The 20,699-nt window shown below is 35.8% G+C and overlaps 2 protein-coding genes across 2 annotated transcripts; one reads left to right on the forward strand and one right to left on the reverse strand.

The window, feature by feature from the left end:
- Positions 1-10,779: 10,779 nt before the first annotated feature.
- Positions 10,780-17,079, forward strand: gla (galactosidase, alpha). Its single transcript, XM_015036545.1, has 7 exons — positions 10,780-11,048; positions 13,957-14,131; positions 14,848-15,022; positions 15,176-15,267; positions 15,338-15,499; positions 15,872-16,069; positions 16,161-17,079. Exons 1-7 carry the CDS (start codon positions 10,888-10,890, stop codon positions 16,458-16,460), a joined length of 1,263 nt encoding a protein of 420 aa, XP_014892031.1. The 5' UTR covers positions 10,780-10,887; the 3' UTR covers positions 16,461-17,079.
- On the reverse strand, positions 17,067-19,721 carry rpl36a (ribosomal protein L36A). Its single transcript, XM_015036546.1, has 5 exons — positions 19,619-19,721; positions 18,956-19,061; positions 18,055-18,122; positions 17,854-17,976; positions 17,067-17,147 (listed from the first exon to the last, which is right to left on the reverse strand). Exons 1-5 carry the CDS (start codon positions 19,619-19,621, stop codon positions 17,127-17,129), a joined length of 321 nt encoding a protein of 106 aa, XP_014892032.1. The 5' UTR covers positions 19,622-19,721; the 3' UTR covers positions 17,067-17,126.
- Positions 19,722-20,699: the final 978 nt, after the last annotated feature.

A 20,699-nucleotide genomic window follows, 5' to 3' on the forward strand; every position in this document is an offset into this window, starting at 1 on the left:
CAAATCGAGACGGAGTGGGGACCGTTTGCACCTTGACACCTTTAATCTATTACTGATGTAGCATTCTGGATGTTTTGTTTTATATGTATCCATTTACATAAATGTATAAAAGCAACCTGTTAGCAAATATGAGACTCCATAGGGCAGTTTTTATTTTTTCAGAAGTAATCTCTGGTTTTAGAACAAACTTGTAAATAAAAGCTTATTATTTATTCATCCCTCTGACCTGAATTTAATCAAACTCTCTGTGCACAGGTGCACATCTCTACTTTGCCATGTCATACTGTTTTTACTTTTGCACAAAATGCTATGAAATGGGGGCTTCATGGTGGGGATTTGGTAGCTCTGTTGCTTTGCAGCAAGTAGCATGTGTGGGTTCTCTCTGGACACTCCGACTTCCTCCCACTCCCCAAAAACATGACTGTTAGAGTAAATGATCTCTTTAAATTGCAGTGAAGCATGAGTGTGTGTGCATGGTTGTCAGTTCTGTGTATCTTTGTGTTGTTTTGTGATTAATTGGTTCAGGATGTATCCTGCCTCTCGCCCCCTGACCACTGGAGGTAGGTACCATTTTATAGTCAAAGTTGTACCAAATTTTTATGGCTTCAATTGAAAATGCATACATTTATATTTGTCTATAGTGCTCAAGCTGACCACTTAGTGTCTTATTTACAGCAAAAGCACAAATAATTTATATTTCTTAAATAATTGCACATAAATTCAGACAGTAAGTGGTTAAAGTTGCTCCTGATACATGTAGTCAGTAGTCAGAAAGCTCAACAAAGTGTTAAAAAGAACGCTTCACCAGAGACTGTATATTTTATTTTTGTTTACAGTTCTTTCAAATATAAAACTGACAGCAGAGCTTTCAGCTGCCAAGCTAGTTTTGGGTTTAGGCTGAAAAGCCAAGCACCCAGATTTATTATAAAGACGAGTCCAAGATAAAAGGACTGAGTTCAAATGTTGGTTGTTAACATTATTAGATTTTTTTTGCTTTAAATTAAGAGCATCATTTTAAGAATATTTTGCATGTGAAATTTAATGCACTTTTAAATAGCTCCATAAAAATGGCATTACTAACAATACTGGATAAAATATTGACATCACTTCTCCTCTTCTGGATAAGGGAAATATTCTCTAAATCATTGGAAATGATAAACATCTGAGACCTTCTTTATGGTTATCTGTTGGATCTCAGAGAGAGTTAAAAACCAAATTAAATTAAATTAAATGAAGTAACCTAATCCAAACATGGAGAACTACTTCCTGCTCAGACACCTCTTACTGATTCTGCCAGAGTCCTTCATACACAAACTGGATGAATGTCGCAGATCTATACAAGGTAAGCCTGAACAAATCGGTGATTTTGACAGAAACACACATAGTCTCTTTGCCAGTTATAGATTTTTCAGAGCACTTTGTTCGCCAGCTACATAACACACCAGACAGCTCCATCTAATTACTGTAAAAACGAGCATCATCGAGGCTCCTTAAGGCCTGGGTTAGTCCTGGCAGATCGTCGGTGCCCCGGCCAAACCAGACAGCTTAAAGGTCAGTGGCTGTGTACTCTTGAAGTTTTTAAGGACTTCAGACTGAATCATTTATTGATTTTGGTATTAAAATGGATTTTCTCAAAATGTACTGTAGCAGCCTGCGCTGAGTCGGCTGCTGTGCCTGCCTCTAACATCATTGTAAATAACATTTAAGATGTAATCACAACGAGATTATTGTTGTGCACCTTTTTGCATGCATTTGCAAAGGAGTAATCAGACAATTGTTAGTTATGGTCTGACACTGACAGGAGATATTTGAGGTTTTCTGAAAAAACAAAAACCCCAAAGAAAGAAAATCTCAATATATTTGAACAGCAAAAAAAAGGAGCTTCTTCTGATAAAACCCTTCAGCTATGAGGTAGTAAATAATGTATTTGGTAAATAATTTATTACAAAGGTCTAATGATAAGAAAAACTTGCCCCCAGAACTGTGTCTAAAACTCTGCAGGGGAACTGAAGGAAATATACAGAAATAATGATCACGCTTCCCACTGTAATGCTTAAAAATAACTGAATAACATTATAATTTTATTACAGTATGTAGAAATTTTAAGAACCTAAATAATCAACTACAGGTTATAAATTAATAAAGTGAAAAAAGTCAAACATTTGCATTCATTGACTGCATATTTTAATCTTACACAGACATGTAGAGATCTTTAATGAACAAATATCAAGCAAAAGACTAAGTCTGCTCACATGCATAAATCCATCCATCTGTCCTTTTTTCTGCACGTTTACAGCTTACAAGATCGCAGGGGGCAGGTGACTATCTCTAGCAGCTCCACAACGGCAAACGACTTGATGAAAATCTGCCTACTCGCAGATTTCTTTTATGTAGCATATCTAAAATATTCAAAAGAAAATGCAGCTTGGCAAGCTGAAATACCTAGACGCAACGCTAGGTGTTTATTTTCTATTCCACTATTTGGCTGTACCCTCATGAGTGGAGATAAGGAAAACTGTAGATATCAGATTTTGAGGTGGTGCTAAGAAAGTTTCCACTTAGTCGTGGAGGGGATGGGAGAGTCAGAACAAATCTTTCTCCAGCTCATCTCGATCACTGTGTTCAGGCAGCAGGCAAATGCAACCGAGTTTTTCACAGCGTCCTGAACGACCCAATTCCAATCTTTTCATCCACTGAAAATAGGATCCGTACCACATCTACATGTGGGACTAAATTGGATACGTACCTAATAGTTTTCAAAACGTTTGCAGTGTAGACAGTCGTGTCGCATTTTATCAGATTTTTGTGTCATTAACTTGACACATGCATCATAATTCTGCACCAGAAGAAGCCAGATGCACTAAATCAGGATGACTGAAAATTATAATTATGAAAATTACGAACTTATGAAAGATGTCTGTGTCACTGAAGCGCATCACATCACTGGTTTAGACTTTCCTACTGAAGTTGCTGTCATTGGTCCACAAAAGACCAATCTATTAGTTTTTGCTTTCTTTTTTCTTGATTTGTTTTGTCTTATTATGATCTTGTGACAACGCTGTCAGCTCCCATTGTTGAATAACTTTAAAACTGATCCACAGACGGCTGCATCCACTGTTACATCTGTAACCAGTGTGTGGCATGTTCTCTTGTGCATGGCGGTCGCTTTGCATTCGTAAACGGTTGACACAAAAGTCTGACATTTAGTGAGCAGTATGAATGACAGCACAAAACAAAAACAAAAATCAAATAAAAAAATCAAATATCAACAAAAAATTGTAATTGATCAAGACCTGCTGTGAGAATGTAGCCAAAGATTCTCTGGACTTTGAGGCGGCTTCCCAATTTCACTCTTCTGTAACAGATTAACTCCTTTTTCACCAGCACTGGGTTTGTCCTCCAACATAGTTGTTTAAGAAATGAGAAGCTTTTCGTTGCATCCGTCCAGGCGAATATTTACTATATTTTGTCTGTATTTTGTTTCTTCCTTTCTTCATTTTTATGGGTTTTTTAAGGGAGCTTTACTGACATTTGTCCTGGTGCGGCCCTGTGAAGGCTCTGCCAAAGGATTTCAGTTCTGTTGATGTTTGGACTTTGAATGGTCCACTGCTGGTCCTTTTGCTTTTCAGCCATTCTCTCATAGATTTACTGCTGTGCTTTGGATTGTTGTCCCTATGACCCAGTTTTGGTCTGGCCTCAGCTTCAATCGGACAGATGGGGTCACATTTAAGAGTTTGGTGTACAGCAGAGCTCAGAGTCGACACACTGACTGCATGGAGTCCAGCTCCTATAGCTGCAGAACAAGCCCAAATAATCATCTCTCCTCAAAACTTGGCTTTTTGACGTGCGTGTTTTGCATTTTGGCCAAACATCCCTACTTTTTGTCTCGTTTTGTCACAGCACATTATTCCACAGGTATTGTTGTTTCTTCAGAAGCAACTTTAAAACTCTTACAAACAATACACAGCTGTTTGATTCGTCTTTCTCCTGTCTTAACAGTAGACTTGCTAACTGAGGCCTGAAGAGTCTGAATCTCAGCTCTAGATTTTATTTTTCATTTCTCTAAGCCACTGGAGTCTCAAAATTGTCAAGCTGAGAGCACTTGAGGGCCACAATCTTTTTTTCTCAATTAAAACAGGAAAAATTTATTTCTTAAAACATTTGTTTTTTATGTGCAATATTTTAAAAATAATAAAGTAACATTTTTTATTTTATTTTTTTTTACAAAATGACTAAATCATTGCTGATAAAAATGTAAACAAATATGGCAGTTACTGAAATAAATGACAAGTAAATCTTTTTCCAAAACACTGAGCTAATTTTCCTCCTTTATTATATTATTATTATTATTATTATTATTATTATTATTATTATTATTATTATTATTATTATTATTATTAAGTTGGGCAAAAAAATTGTTGGAAAGCACTTGGTGTGTTTAGCAAAGTGCAATCAATGAAAACAAACATTTTTAATAAAAGAAGCACCTACAGTAATAGAAATACCTCAAATTCTTTTAAGAAGATTTAAATAGGTAATTTTTCAAATGCTTGCTGAGCTCAAAACTAGCAGAATAAATTTGCTGACTTTTAGTTGCAATATGTTATGCAACTCTCCTGCATTTAAATATACAGTTTCTTAGTCATAAACATTTCATATTTTGACATTGCATATTTGAAACACGAAAAGAAAGAAATAGCATTTTGTTTCAATCTGTCATAACGAAGAACTTCTGCAAAGCCCAGGGTTATAAGAGTAAAAAGTATGTGAAAGGACAGATTACTAATGGTTTGCAATGATGAATAGATTTCTTTTTATTAACAATAAAACTTGGGAATTAAAGGAGGTTGTGCTCGTGTTTTACTGTGAATGTGTTTTTAAGATGTTACATCTACTGCATGAGTTTTAATTACACTTTCTCCTAGAAGAAAAAAGCACCACCAAGCTAATTAAAATATCTACTGCACAGTTTGGAGACTCATATAAAGCACTGAGTCTTTCCTTCTAATCACAATATAATTAGGGGACCTATTTCACTGAATCTTGAATAAAAATTGTAGCTATATATTATATGATGAAAATTTAGGTAATGTTATCCCAACTTTAGAATTCAACTCTTTTCAAGTAGTGTTTTAAAAAGGTCTCAAAAATTTATAATATAACGATATTGTACATATTTGAAAACGAAATCATGGTGGAGATTTTGCAGAGTATTCTTATAAATACTTTTTAACTTTTTACAGAATGCTGCTATTTTGAATGATTGGTTTAAAGTAGTATGAACTTTGGCAATGTGCTAAATACTTAATCACCTGCAAACTTTAAAGGAGGCCAGCTTTTTGTACATGCATTTTTACAAACAATAATATAAAGGTGTCTACTGTAGTCTATTTATAAGCATGCTGTATGTATTCAAACCCAGTTAAAGAAATAACTAGTAGATGAAGTTGCTACATGCCATAGCAGTAAAGTTGCCTATATTGGCAAAAGATAGGGTGTGATTAAACATAAAATAAAATTCTAATTATGTTAGATTTAAACATTTATTCATTTATATTTATATATATTTTTTTAAACAACCTAACTAGGAAGAAAAGTAAGCAGTGGTGCAAGAGTAAAGTAACCCTGGGAAAATTTTACCTGCGTGACTCACTACAGTAGAAACGTTCATTATGGTCGCTGATAATTGGCAACAAGAAAGCAATATCCTCAGCAACATCATCTAATGAACATACACACTGTAATAATTATTTCCCGAAATGGTTGTCACCTGTCAAAACTAAGTAGAATGAGAAATAGAGAAGCATTAAGACGCACGCCAGATGTGTAAGAGTTTGCAAACAAGCTTTTAATTTGGCTGTTGTAAATTGCCAGTATTAAAAACGCCAACACTGAAAACTAGAAATCACACTTTACAAAACGCACTGTTTTCTTTCAGCAAAAAAGCTACCTGCGCTAAAATGGTAAGGATATTAATATGAAAGAAGGAACAGCAAGTAATCTAGTTTATTTCTGAACATTTTTAGAGCTAAAATATGTTTGATATAGCATATCCACCTAGTAAAATGTCAGGGTTTTTTTTCTGAAGTTACTGCTGGGTTAGCAGATCCCACATCCTTAAGGAAGCTCCATTCCCAAGTCTGAAGATGTCCATGTAAGCCCCAGTCTGAAATTAAACAATTTCAAGTAAAACAGACATAACAATGCCTACATTTGATATTAAAACACCACCAAAAATTAAAGTAGAAAACTATTGTGTGCAATGAGGACTCTACAACTCAAATTGCCTCTAAAGATTTGTCAAGCCAACAGCGGCCTAATTAAAGTGGCAGCGTCAGTAAATGTGGGTTTCCTCCCCTGAGATGCTCAAATAAACAATTTAAGCAGCTAATTACATGACAATAAATGATTTTCCCACCGAGATTACGTAAGCCATGAAGTGGGGATTAAATTCACGGAGGCATAACTTTTTGATGACATTTACTCGCACTGCTACCTGTCTCTATAGATCAATACAATAATGAAACTTCTTGGCAAGAAAAGCACACAACAACAACAACAACGCTCTCCCTTTCACTTCACCCAACTACACTTCATAACAGAGATGCCCACATAAGTCAGCCATGACAGTCTCTTCAATTATGTGACAGTGGAGAAGAAAGAAGCATGATGGATTGGTGTCAAATCCCCAGGGAGCCGTATAAGCAAGACGGAGCGCCGGGGCTGCCCATCTGTCAACAATCTCAATTAACTGCTGTAAAGATACAGGCACCCGCTCTTTTATATAACAAGAACGAGGGTGTCTGTCTCAACAGTGGGCAGCATTTTATTTTTACAAGGAGAAAACAGTGTATTTAGATGAGCCGTATTGGCCCATCCATCAGCGAAGGGGGGCAGAGTCAAATTGAAATCTGACATTTAGAGCCTCAAAGGCTTCTCTCACCGGCTCTGGTGTGAACTGCAGCATGTGACAAATTGTTTGTATCAGCCTTGTCCCTAGGTGAAGCCTCTGATAGTGTTTAGAGATTAAATGGGCACCCTTGACATTTTGAGGAAAGGTCATGTTTTGTGTTCATTACTGCCCTCTTTTACATACATCCAGCTGTGGGGATTGAGAAGTGCTGTCATGATCTTGCATCAGTTTAATGAACACCTAATTTTTTATTTTTTTATTTTTTTATTAAAAACATGCAAAACCTTGTAAAGATTCAAAAGGCAAGGTGTAAATTTTCAGCTTATGTGTCTACTTCATTATTTGATTTTTCTAATAATTAAGGGGAAAAGCATTGCTTCATCCTACACGTTTTTCGTTGTGTTTTATGTTTCATAATTTTTTTTTTTATTGTGGAAAAAATGGCAAATTACCAAAGAAAATTAAATAAAATGGCTTTTTTCTTTTTTTTTTACTAAAAGAGGCACACTGTAAATGTTGAAATTATGATAAATAATCAGCAGCCGAGGTTGTCAGGAATGTACCATAAAAAAATCAAATCAGTATACATTCCAGAACAGTACATTGGTTTGGTAGCCTTAAATTGTAATGTAGAAAACATGTTTTGTCACTGAAAATTATTGTGCAAACAAAATGCTTTATTATTAAATCATTATATTTTTAAATAATTTTTAATAACTTATTAAAAATAATAAATTTTTAATAATAAAAATTTGTAAAAATATTTATGGTAACTAAGTTACTTATACTGTAGCTTCCTGTAAAATATAACACTTTCTGTAGTTTTTTGCTGTAAAAAAAGGTGTAATATATTCCTTTTATGGTAATTTATTGTTAATTGAACAGTAAAGGGTTATATAACTTATAAACCAACAGAAATATGGCAAACCTTATTAAAATCTATGTTAAAAAAAACAGTAAAAACATTTTATTTTGAATGGCTACATTTCACAGTAAATTCCTGACAACAGTACCTGCCAATATTGTGCTGCTAATAACACAACAGAATAACTAGAACAAGTGTTTTGCTGTAAATTTTACATTTAGCAACCAGTGAGTCATTCTTAGCAATAATAGGCTGTCAAGTTGATCCAAGGATTGATTAAAACATTGCAACTTTTTTGCTTCAGCTAGTTTGTGAATGTGGCAAAACCCCCAAAATTTGATCTGCAGATAAAATGTCAGCAGCTTTCCTCGTAAAAAAAGCAAGGTAGAGCAATAACTGCAAAGCTCATCACTCTCCCTGCGTGAGAAGATCTGTGACAACTTCACAAATGGAAACGTCCAGGATTAATTTCATTCAGTAGCAGGGTGTCCATTTTACTGCTGAATTAAGAAACAGATCTATAATTCTTTTAACATCAGTGCAGGAAAATTTATTGCTTCGCATTGCCAGCTATTAAACAGTCCGAAGCAGCTTCAATATGTATGTTATTACAAACGGTGTGTGTGGCAGTTTTATTAGCCGGGCTCCTCGGGGATCAGCGGGATAAAATGGGCCATTTTCAGTCAGTCCTGCTGCCTGCTGTAAGACAAACACAAATAAACGCCAAGGGTATCAACTTACACTTGTGGATCGCAGGAAAAAGTCATTTTGTTTGGGTGCAATGTGATGGCTGACTGCTTACATGAAAAACGCTGTGAATCCAACTAAAAAACTAACTAAAACAGAGTTTTCAACAACACTGGATTACCAGACTGACCCCAAATACTGAAGATTAAAAGAAATGTGGCCTTTAAGGAAGAGTGGGAAAAGTAGAAAAGTAAAAATCTCGATTCTAAACACCTCCACATGGAAATATGTTGGTGGCAGCATCATGCTTTAGGGATGGTTGTCAACGTAAAAGTTAAAATCTACAAAAGGCTTGAGAGTTTGGCAGATGATAACTAAACATAAAGCCAGACCTACAACAGAACAGTTTATTGAAGGTCCAGATTTGAATTCAGTTCAGGAATAAATGGCGAAAGTTGAAAACTTCTATTCACAGATGCTCTTCATTCAGACTGAAAGAATTTGAGCTATTTAGCAAAGAAAATTGGGTAAACATCTAAGTTTCTAAATGGACAAAGCTGGAGGTCAATAATGGCGTGGAGGGTTTGGTTTTAACATTACAAATATTTGTAAAGAACCTTTGCAAGATCAAAGCAATTTTCAATTAAAATAAAGCATAAAGCACTGAGGCAGACCATTATTTTACTTCCAATAAACCAGGTTTGTGAAGAAGTTCTGAGAAATTACTCCAATGGCTTCTGAAGGTCTTTTAGAGATATATATACTTAAAAAATTTCAATCTAATTTCAGTCCATCACTTTGATCAGACAATTCCCTTCAACTCGTTTCTGTTTGTCAGGTTTGTAGGAATCGTCCATCCAGCTGTCTTCGCTTCAGACCTGTGTTGTTTTTCAGAGATCTGTGCAGGGTCAGGGAAAGACATTCAAAGCAGCACAAAGTTTGTTTTATGATTAAGACTAATTTAATAATTGTCTACAGTCCTTCACTTTACACATAGACTTTTATCTGGTTCTGTTATTATTATTATTATTATTTTTTTACTATGTCTCAAATTAGTTAGGGTAAAATAAATAAAGAGCAGGAATAAAGGCTCTTTTATCCAATAGTAAAAGACTAAAATACAGTGAGCTCCCAAAATCTCTTAAGAAAGGAAAGTTGAAGCACAAATCTTCAGGAAAAATGCATGTTTTAGATATTTGCTTAAAAGTTTCTTCCTTTTCGAAATATAGTTCGTAAGACACAACAAATATGTTTCTATTTCCTTTAACTCTGGATCTGCTAAATGACAGGAGTGGAGAGGGAATTATGAAGAAAAAACATCCTGAGTAAGTCTGGGGTGTGTTTGACTGAGACTTTTATGCTTTAGTAACCGGTTTGATGCAAAAACACAAATCAGAGGGCAAGGCGCTTCCCTAAAGGATGAAACTCTGCTTCTCCATGAAAGTGCTTATATAAAAGACTATGCAAGTAGTCAAGTGTGGGCAATATGATCTTGAACTTTTACCACAAAATCTTGTAGTATTACTGTGATAATGATGAGAATGAGCGACTGTAAGAGCTACGCATATTTTAGGTAAATATATGGAAAGGCACAGCAATCATAGCGCCACTAATACAAATACTGCTCTTTAAAAACATTCCCATTCATAATACGCTTCTTCAGGACATCACATAACAAAGTGTGATCTGTTTCACTAAAATGCGCACAGTACCTGCATTTAACCATGTTTTCATATTTACTGATACACTTTTATTGAATAAATAGTGGATAAAATAGTAAAAATAACAATGTTGACAGTTTCAGGGTTTTTTTAAACAACATTAATTGGAATATATTGTGTCAGCGATAAATCAAAATCTTATCACAAGAAGAAATTCATCATGATAAATGATAAAGGAAGTGATAAAACCAACAGAACCACATCATCTGCAAAAAGCACATACCAAAGTCAAGTAGTCAACCTAATCATATACATTTATTCATATATAGTTTTATCTGATGATATTAATTCAACTTTACCTAGGGTAAAGTTCTTTTTAAATGTGATTTTGTGTCGTGTGAGTATAAAGCTAGCTTCTGAAAATACCCCAGATAGTTATTGCTGATTTACCTCAGTTACAACTGATTCTGTCCTTTTTGTTATTTTTATTATTCATAGTAATCATAAGACCTGTCACCTGACCTCTCACATACCTTTCCTGACTTTAACAGCGATCTCTTCCTCGTTTGTTTTTGGGAGACTTTTAGCGAAACGCCATTGGTCAGCTGAAGGCGCATTTTGATCCTATTGGTCCGTCTGATTATCAATCAGGAAGAGGGGGCGGGACAACTGCGTTCCGTATGAGGAAATAGCTGCGAGAAATAACAAAAGCACCTTCCAGTCAGCAGTGTGGCTGCTAAAAGCGGCCTTTGTGGGTGAAAATGAGCAAAATGCTGCTGCTCCTCGTACTTTTGAGTTTACTGAATCCCGCAGTTGAAGCGCTGGACAACGGGCTGGCTCTGAAACCCACCATGGGCTGGTTGCACTGGGAGAGGTTCATGTGTAACACGGACTGTGACACAGACCCCGACAACTGCATCAGGTAGGAAAGAGGAGACAACAACCTGTTCCTTGAATGATTCAGACTTAATATAGCCTCCACATGGTGGTTATATTTCTCCACACTGGTTTAATTGCAGCAACAGAATGGTTGACATTAAGTGTAAATATTTACAGGCTAAAAGTTTCTGAAAAAAACTTTTTGATTTTTTTAAAAAGCAGTTAATTGGCTTACTGTTTAAAAATACTTGCATGAGCACTTGCTCATGCAAGTAACACAAAGGTTAATTTCTTACTTCACTCATGTGAAGCAGAACAAAATAAGAAGTATGAAAAGCCTCAGAAGAGGATATTATCAGAGAAAAATACAATGTAGTGATTTAAAATATGTAAATTTAAAGCATAAATTCCTTGTCAACATGCTGGTTTGTAAAACCTTTTTAAAACTTTATAGATGCATTACTGTCTAGTCAGGTTTTGCTAAACTGAGATAACAGTTCAGTGTGGTTTTGAAAAAGAAATGTTTCCTCATTTCTACATCTTAGCTTGATGGGCTTCTGAATGGGTTTTGCTTTCAATTCAATTCATTTCAGTTTATTTATATAGCACCATTTCACAAGTGTCATTTCAAGACTTTAAAATAAATCAAACACTTTCTGAAGTGTCAAATGAAGCAACATTTCCAAAATGTAGGCTAGACATGTGTCTTGTAAAAATGTTCAAAAGTGCTCCTTGATCTTGTACTTTTAGACAACCACAAACTTCAATATTTTTATTGCCATTTTTTTGTGACAGATCAACACAACATAGTGTAGTTGCTAAGTGGCAAGACAGTGAAATTCATTTGTTTTCAACTCCGCATAGTCGGTACTTTATAGAAACACCTGCTTGTCATAGTTGCAAGACTTTTGGGATACATCTCTGCAAACTTTGGATAAGCAGAGACTAAACATTTTGCTAATTTGGTTTTGCAGAACAGCTCAGTCAGATTGGATGGAAAGCAACTTTAAACACCGACAGCAAGAGTTTCCAAGTCAGCTTCTCAGTTAAAGTTAGATCTGGCATTTGACTAGATCATTCTAACACATAGAAATGTTGGTAACACTTTATTTGAAGGGGGTTGAATAAGACTGACATGACACCGTCATAAACATGAATAAGCCTTCATGAATATTTATGACTGTTGTCATAAAGCGTCATTCGGTAAATTATGACACTTTTAATACAAAGTTGACATTATTCAAAATGTCTTTGTTATGACAACTTGACATTAACCAGGAAATCATTACTGTTTAAACTTTATCTTTAATAACATAAAGTTACCTAATTTTTAAAGTGCAATCAGTAATACTTTTATAACAAATTTATAACAGTAATGATTTCACGGTTAATGTCAAGTTGTCATAACAAAGACATTTTGAATAATGTCAACTTTGTATTAAAAGTGTCATAATTTACCAAATGATGCTTTATGACAACAGTCATAAATATTCATGAAGGCTTATTCATGTTCATGACATGTGTTAAGACAGTGTCATGTCAGTCTTATTCAACCCCCTTCAAATAAAGTGTTACCTAAATGTTCTACTGGAAAGTGAACCTCAAGTCTTTTGCAGCAACTAACATTTTTCTTAGGTATTCCACTGTATTCCATCCATCTTCCCTGTTGAAGAAAAGCATCACATCATGACCACTATAGCACCCACCGCTCATTAAGACAATCAGGCTATTCCTGGCTAAGCTATTGACCAATGCAGGTTTTTTTTTTTTTTCATAGGCTGTAAAATACAAAAGAAAAAGAAATGTGCTGAAGGTTTGTGCTCTGGTGTAGATGATCAGGATTGTCATTTCCTGGAAGTGCTAAAGTTGAAACAACTTCTCTTGTTTCTTGAAGATGCTTCACCTCTCATCCAAAAAGGCCTTTTCAGTTCTGAAAATGGTTGAAAGCATCAGCCTTGAAAGCTGCAGTCAGAATAATCTCACTAATAGAGCTACTAAAGTCACTAATGGAGCAATTAGGACAAGTGAGTCCTGTTTCATTGATAAAGGTAGCCATTTTAAATCCAAAATAAATTGAATGGATTATAAATGAATGAACTCATCAAAACATGTCCCCATTCTTTATCTCATCAACTCTCCTGAGCCAAAATACAGGCTCTCAGTATTACAGGCAGAATGTTTAATTAAATGTATCTTTTTTGGTTTCCTTTTGAATGAATCTACAGGTTTGCGAGTTCTCACTGCTCAGTTCTGTAATGCAGTGTTTCCCAGCCCTGGTCATTAAGGCACACAGGCCTGCATGCTTTAGATCTTAAGAGGCTTTTACTGAACTGTAGTCGTCTGAGTCAGGTGTGTAAATGCAGGGAAACATTTAAAACATGCACAGCAGTGTGTCCTAAGGACCAGGGTTGGGAAACACTGCTGTAATGGACCCTTATAGGTGCAGAATACATTGTGTCAATAATGTTCATTTGGGTTTTTTCACATTCAAGTTTCAGCTGGATTTTGAACATAGAAACTATCTGAACGCACTACTTTCAGATAGTTCGTGTCATTTTATTCATTAAAGTATCTAATCTATCAAACACATTATCTTCTCCGCATTTTTGTCATGACTATCAGATAAAATTCTATTTCATTGAATATATTTACTCATCTTTCCTTTTTGTAGCTTGAATATAAATAAATATTTGCTGATGCGCCCTACCTTGAGACTAATTCTTACCTCGTATTCCACCCAGGTCACATTTTTATTCAGCCAGCAAAGCCCTAAATGTCAGTGCCTTGGTTGAATCTTGATAACTGTATTACTTCATATGAGGTAGCATCCAATTGCACTGTTGTACAATGTTTTTTTTTTGTGTTTTTTGAGACATGTTTTCATCCCAATAACTCTCAGCACCTGCATCCTAACTGACAGCCCTGCCTATTTCCTCCTGTTGCCTTGGCAGCGAGCGTCTGTACATGCAGATGGCGGACATGATGGTGAAGGATGGCTGGAGAGAGGCCGGTTACGAGTACGTTTGCATCGACGACTGTTGGCCGTCCCACGAGCGCGACGCTCAAGGCCGCCTGCAGCCGGACCCCAAAAGATTCCCGGGAGGCATCAAAAAGTTAGCCGACTATGTGAGTTGCTGCTATAATAAATAAACCACAAAGTGAAAATAATGGGATGTTTTATAGATTTGGGGTGCAGAATGACCAGCATGTAAGTTTATGAGTGTGAAGCATGTCACAATCCTTTGGAAAAGTATTTATATGTTTTGAATATTTCTACATTTTATGCTTTTGTTTATTTCATTAGAGTTTTTGTAACATAGTCATATATTCATAGTTTAACATTTTCTATGAATAAAGGCCTGACTGATTTGATATGGATATTTATCCCTCCTGAGTCAATACTTTGTAGTATCATTCTTTGATTTAAGTACAACTGCAAGTGTTATACATCATCTTTTTCTCTTGGTTTTCCCCATTCCTCTCAGCAAATGTCAGTTTGGATATAGCTCTGGCCTTTGCATGGGGCATTTTAGCTCATAAATATGTGTTGATCTGTACTGAACTTAATACTTTTAAATAGTAAGTTCAGTTTAAGTTTAGTATGTCTAGTGTTGTTGTGCTTTGGGAGGTGAATCTTTGCCTCAGTCTCAAAATTTGTGCTTTTCTTACAGTACTGTCCCAATTTTAGATCCATTCACCTTCAACTGAGCTCTGATCAGCTTTCGTATCCCTTCACTCTTCATTTAACTGGAAGGGACAGCAAAGGCTTTTTGAGTTTTAAGCTGTGCAACACTGCCACCTGCTGGTTTGAACATCTTATTATTTTTTTTCCCTTCCTTAAGGTCCACTCTAAAGGCCTGAAGTTGGGTATCTATGCAGATGTGGGAGAGAAAACCTGCGCTGGATACCCTGGCAGTCTGGGTTATTATGAGACTGATGCTCAGACGTTCGCAGACTGGGACGTGGACCTGCTTAAGTTCGATGGCTGTAACTTGAAGTGGACTTTGCTCGGAGATGGTAGGAATTAATCTCAGAATTTTAATTAATGTTCAATTAAACACTAAGCTGTGTTGCCAAAGCATGCATGCCCATTCACTCCATTATCTAAAAATGTAAGGAGCATGTGTCTATTTCTATTATATCATTCTGTTCTCCTACTGCCTGGTTTAGGCTACATAAAGATGTCAAAAGCTTTGAACAAAACTGGAAGAAGTATCCTGTACTCCTGTGAGTGGCCTTTGTATGAATGGCCTTTCCAAACGGTGAGGAAAATTCATCTTTTATTTTCTTTTTAAGGTGTTTTTAAACATACCAGTTTTTCTCTGCCTCCAGCCAAACTACACCGCTATCCGTGAGACCTGCAACCACTGGCGCAACTTCAACGACGTGTTTGACTCGTGGATTTCGATCAAATCTATTCTGGACTGGACTGCTTCTCACCAGGACATCATTGTCCCCTCAGCTGGGCCCGGGGGCTGGAATGACCCCGATATGGTACTCGCCACATCTTTCAATTTGATCCCAAAACATTCAAATACCAGGAAGTTTATCCTATATCCGAACTTTTCTACTTCTATCCGTTGTTCAAAATTAACTTTTTGCACATTTTGTACAAAAACAGCTCATGCTGAAAGGGGCTTAAAATAGGCAGACGTGAGCAAACTAAAATCTTATTATCCAAGAATGACTGTGCAAAAAATGTTATATACATGTTTTGTATAACCCATAGACCTGTCCTAATTTGTTCATAATAGGTCACCTTTAAAGCAACCTCAATGCAAACAATGTTGGGCTTGTTTATACCAGAGAATTAACTTCTGTGCTTTTATACGTTTGCATATTTATGATACTGATCCATTCCTCCAGCTTGTAATTGGGAACTTTGGCCTGAGTCATGACCAGCAGGAGTCTCAGATGGCGTTATGGGCCATCATGGCCGCCCCTCTGCTCATGTCTAATGATCTGCGGGACATCTGTCCCCGATCCAAGGAGCTGCTGCAGAACAGACGAATCATAGAAATCAGCCAGGATCCGCTGGGCAAGCAGGGATATCGCTCTGCCAAGGTGGGAGTAAAAGTGGCAGAAAGCACAGATTTCAGCTTCATCTACTGATTCTGTAAACGGTTTTAGACGTGAATGTGGCTTTGTCTTGCAGGGGAATAGTTTCGAAGTTTGGGAGAGACCTCTATCTAAAAACCGCCTGGCTGTCGCCGTGCTCAACCTGCAGGAGATCGGTGGTCCTCGGGGGTTCGCCATCAGCGGCGTCGCTGGGTGGAAGAAGGTCTGTGACCCCCAGTGCAACGTCACTCTGATCCTCCCCGAATACAAAGAGATGGGAGTTCAGACTAAAGAGAGCAAACTCATCTTAAAAGTAAACCCTTCAGGAACGGCTCTGTTGACCGTCACACCAATCAGCAAAGACTTTGGCAGGATTCACTGGAAGGACACAGACTAAAGAACGTCAAGTTGTTACTCTAAATCTCAGGTTCAATCATCAAGTTTCTAAAAACATTTTTTCTAGATTTTTGTTCTACAGGTTTTAAAACAATCCGGTTTGTGATTCACTGTATTGGTAAAGGGCTTTTTCCAGCATCCAGATCAACTTAAATTAGCTCAGTTTCATTGTTTTTTACACTCAAAAGGTTATTTGAAACCAATTTTTGTTTTTGTTTTTTCCTAGAGACCGACAACGTTTTGCAATGACCTTTACTTGTTAAAAATCATGGTGGATCTTTCTGCAGATTCTCAACCAGCAACTTTTAAAACTAAAAGTAATTATGGGTAAACTTTTAAACTGTTTGTGATGCATAATGTAATTTTTTTAAAAGTGAAAAAAAGCTATTTAACAAATTCTATTTCATAAAATAGAATAAATGTGATACTCAAAGGTGTGTCCATAAATTTTTTGCATCAGACTGCATGAAGATCTCCATATACAGAAAACTGAACCAATTTTAAAAGATTTTATGAAATGCTTCAACTTTTTTTTTTACGTTTATACAAAAATTGAATTCTTCACATCTATAGTCCTCCATGCATGAAAAAAAGCACAAAATAAAAGTATGTTTCAACACATTTATTGAAAATAGTGACAACTTCATCCAGAGGAACGGGCCGCAGCTTAGAACTGGATGACCTGGCCCTGTAAGAGGAAACGGAGGGAAATCTGGGTGAAAATGATGCTTCAAGATAAACACTCTGGTTAATAGCTACAGAAAATTCAATCCACTAAGGGTTTAAGTCCCACACACTGCCATCAGTAAGATTACCCTTCACCCATTAATACAAAGTCAACACTTAAAACATTTTCAGGCTTTATAATGTTTTAAGCTACAACCTTTTGACCAGATAGTCGCTGCAATTTGAGACAGTGAAAGCTAAATGCAGCATTCAAGCCTTGTAAATTATTTTTTTTACCAACATTCACATGTTATTTAAATGCCATAAGTTTTTTTTATATCTAGTCAAAATAAATTATGCTCGATAACCAAGAAATTAGTGTTAAGTATGTCATTGTAGTATTATGACTAACAGAATGGCATGTCTAACTGGAGTAATTCAAATTTAAAGTTAGTTTCTCCACAAACTGTTCTTTAGTAATTGTTTTCTTAAATATTCACATATTTAAGTTGAGCAGTGCACCACAAATTTAATAATCTATGATACCAAGATATTTCATCAACTTCTGACATTTGTTCAAGATTTTTAAATGTTCTTGCAGTTTGTGCTTAATACTCTTATCCCCTGAGACACGGTGTTGAGGAACAGTTACTGACCAACTCTTATGTCTTGCATTGAATTCTAGCAAAAAAAAAAAAAAAAAAAAGAAAATGATAGTTGCTTCGTACCTTTCTCTTCTTGTCACCACCCAACTCGAAGTGCTTGCATCTCTTGATGGCCAGCATTCTCTTGGATCTGCAGTTGGGCTCCACACACTCGAGCCTCAATACGATCTTCTTTGTCGTTTTAGCCTGAAAGAGATATTTTAGTTGAGTCAATGTATTTAACCCTTTAAATAAAACTCATCTACAAGGGAAGGTAGGCGTTACCTTTTTACGGAAAATCGGCTTTGTTTGCCCACCGTACCCGCTCTGCTTTCTGTCGTATCTCCTCTTACCTGCAGAACAGTTTGAGAGTTCAGTGAAAGCACAACAGCTACAATATAAAATAATCTATACAAGTATTCACACAGCTTAAACTTTTTCACATTTGTATTCGGTCAATTTGTAGAACCTCATTTTCCTGGAATTGCAGTCTTCATAAATCTACAAGCGCTCTACTTTCAAATCTTCCCACCGAGGCTCAATTGAATTTAATTTTCTGTGGACCGTCCTAATCTACAAAGATACTATCAGATATTCCACTGTAGATCTGGTTGTTTTAGGTTGTTGTTCTGTAGGAAAGTGAAGACCCATCCCAGTCAAAGTCTTTTCCAATCTTAGCTACGACTGTTTGCATGTAGTTCACCCAGTTTTGGTCTTATCTGACCAGAGTATTTTCCAAGTTCCCACAGGTAAATTCTTCTTCTGAATCTCTGCAGCTCTATAGTTACTGTTCACAAATAGTGCTGCATCTTCACATAGAAATCTTTTTTACATTATTGCCTGTTTTATGTTTAAAAATGAATCCAGGGGAGTAGAAGCTTATGTAAGACTTTTCTTCCATAGCAAGTGACATGTTAATTTTTAAACTAAAACAAAATAATATGGTAACTTGTGAACCAAAATTGTTTTTAATTTTACTCAGGAACATCAAAATAAACTAGTCAAATACAAATGAACAAGACTTGTGTTTTGCCCATCTATTTACTTTTATAATCCACCAGTTATTGATTATATGTACTTCCAGCAAAATACACGTTTTTTTTAATGACAAAACATGAAAAGGTTCAAGTAGTGTGAATAATATATACGAAGTACTGCATCAGATCTATATGGAGAAATGATTTACCCTGTGCATAGAGGGAATCCTTTCCCTTCTTGTACTGGGTCACCTTGTGGGGTTGGTGCTTTTTGCACTTTTTGCAGTAAGTCCTGCGGGTCTTCGGGACGTTCACCTAAATGGCAACAGAAAGCATGAATTAGGTAATAGTCTTCAGGTTTGAGACAAATTATAGCCTTTGAATCAACGTAGTTGGCCTTGAGATTAATTGACAACCGAATAATGATACAATTGTGCAAAGAACGTGAAACTAAAACCTAAAAAAAAACACTTTCCTTGTTAGACAGATTGTGCTAATCAGACTAGCTGCTAGCACTGATAGCATGGTGGCTTTTGGATATTAAAACATGGCAAACATGTGCGGTTCAGTTTCTGTAAAAGTGGCATAATGCTGTTTTGAATGGATATTTAAGTTACACTATGTTCCCCCACACTAAATTCAAAATTTGAGCAGAATGGAAGAAGCAAACAGCGGCTCTTCATTGCTAACATTAGCATTCGTATTTATCTCAATATAACAACAAAAAACCGAAACAAAGCTGCTAATACATCCATTATAACATTCATCGAAAAACTATAACCACATTTGAACTAAAGAAAGTAAAACGTAATGCTTTAAATATCAGGATTGATGTTGATTTGATTAAATGTATTGGTGTAGTCGTTTCATACCATGGTTGCGACCCGGTGAGGAGGAAAAAGAGGAAGGACGAGGCCGGAAGCGGTTGTTGAAGTAGACCTCAGCGGTGAGTAGTGGGGTGTTCTGCCCCCTAGCGGTGGGGTGTGTCAGGAAGACGAAAACGCTACTGATTGTCATTGTTCTGTATTGTAATTCGGACTCAATGTGACCCTAGTATATGAATCGGAATTAACTGAACTGAATTGGATTTAATGTTATTGATTAAATCTGACTTTTTTTTTTAAAAAAATACTAGTTTTTGAAGTTTTTGAGCTGCAAATATGCAGCTCAATTTGTATATGTTAAATTGAGCTGCATATTTGAAATGATAATGATTATAATCAAGGAATGTTTTAGTTCTTGAGTATTTCTCAGTATTAGGAATTAGTAATAATCTATCTTAATAAATTACATAATAATTTAAAACTTAGGACTTTTTTGCTGTGAGACATCGACTATGCAGTTTTGTGAAATTGAGCTAGCTGTTTAATAGTAAAGAAAAATTTAAAAACGTTATTAAATCGGCAAATCGGCAAAGAAATTACAATAACGAAACACAATACAAATTTTATGCAGTAAATCCATGAGCATGTACAAAAGGAGAACATAGGCCATGTCACTAAAACCATAGCTAATGGCAAAGAAAAGCAGAAACATTTTCTTTTGCTGGGGAGTTATGAAACCAATGAAAGGTTAAATAAGTCGTTTTTCTCAGGGAGGTTAAAAGGAGATTTCTGGGGTCAGAATACAGGGACTATTAGCAGTAAGTGAAGTAATAGTCTATCTATAGTCATAATGACTATGTTAAGCAGTGTGTTACATTTTAGTGCAGGAAGTAAGCTAATGATTTAGTCTCTCCCATCTCTGCTGCTGAATCCGGTAACTCCATCAGCGTATAGTCTCCTTCTCACACACACACACACACACACACACACACACACACACACACACACACACACATATATATATATATATATATATATATATATATATATATATATATATATATATATATATATATATATATATATATATATATATATAAAATACTTTTTTTTTTATATATTTTTATTA

Source organism: Poecilia latipinna, unplaced genomic scaffold, assembly GCF_001443285.1.
Source record: "Poecilia latipinna isolate Pla-1442-1.1 unplaced genomic scaffold, P_latipinna-1.0 Scaffold372, whole genome shotgun sequence".
In the NCBI taxonomy this organism is placed as follows: domain Eukaryota; kingdom Metazoa; phylum Chordata; class Actinopteri; order Cyprinodontiformes; family Poeciliidae; genus Poecilia; species Poecilia latipinna.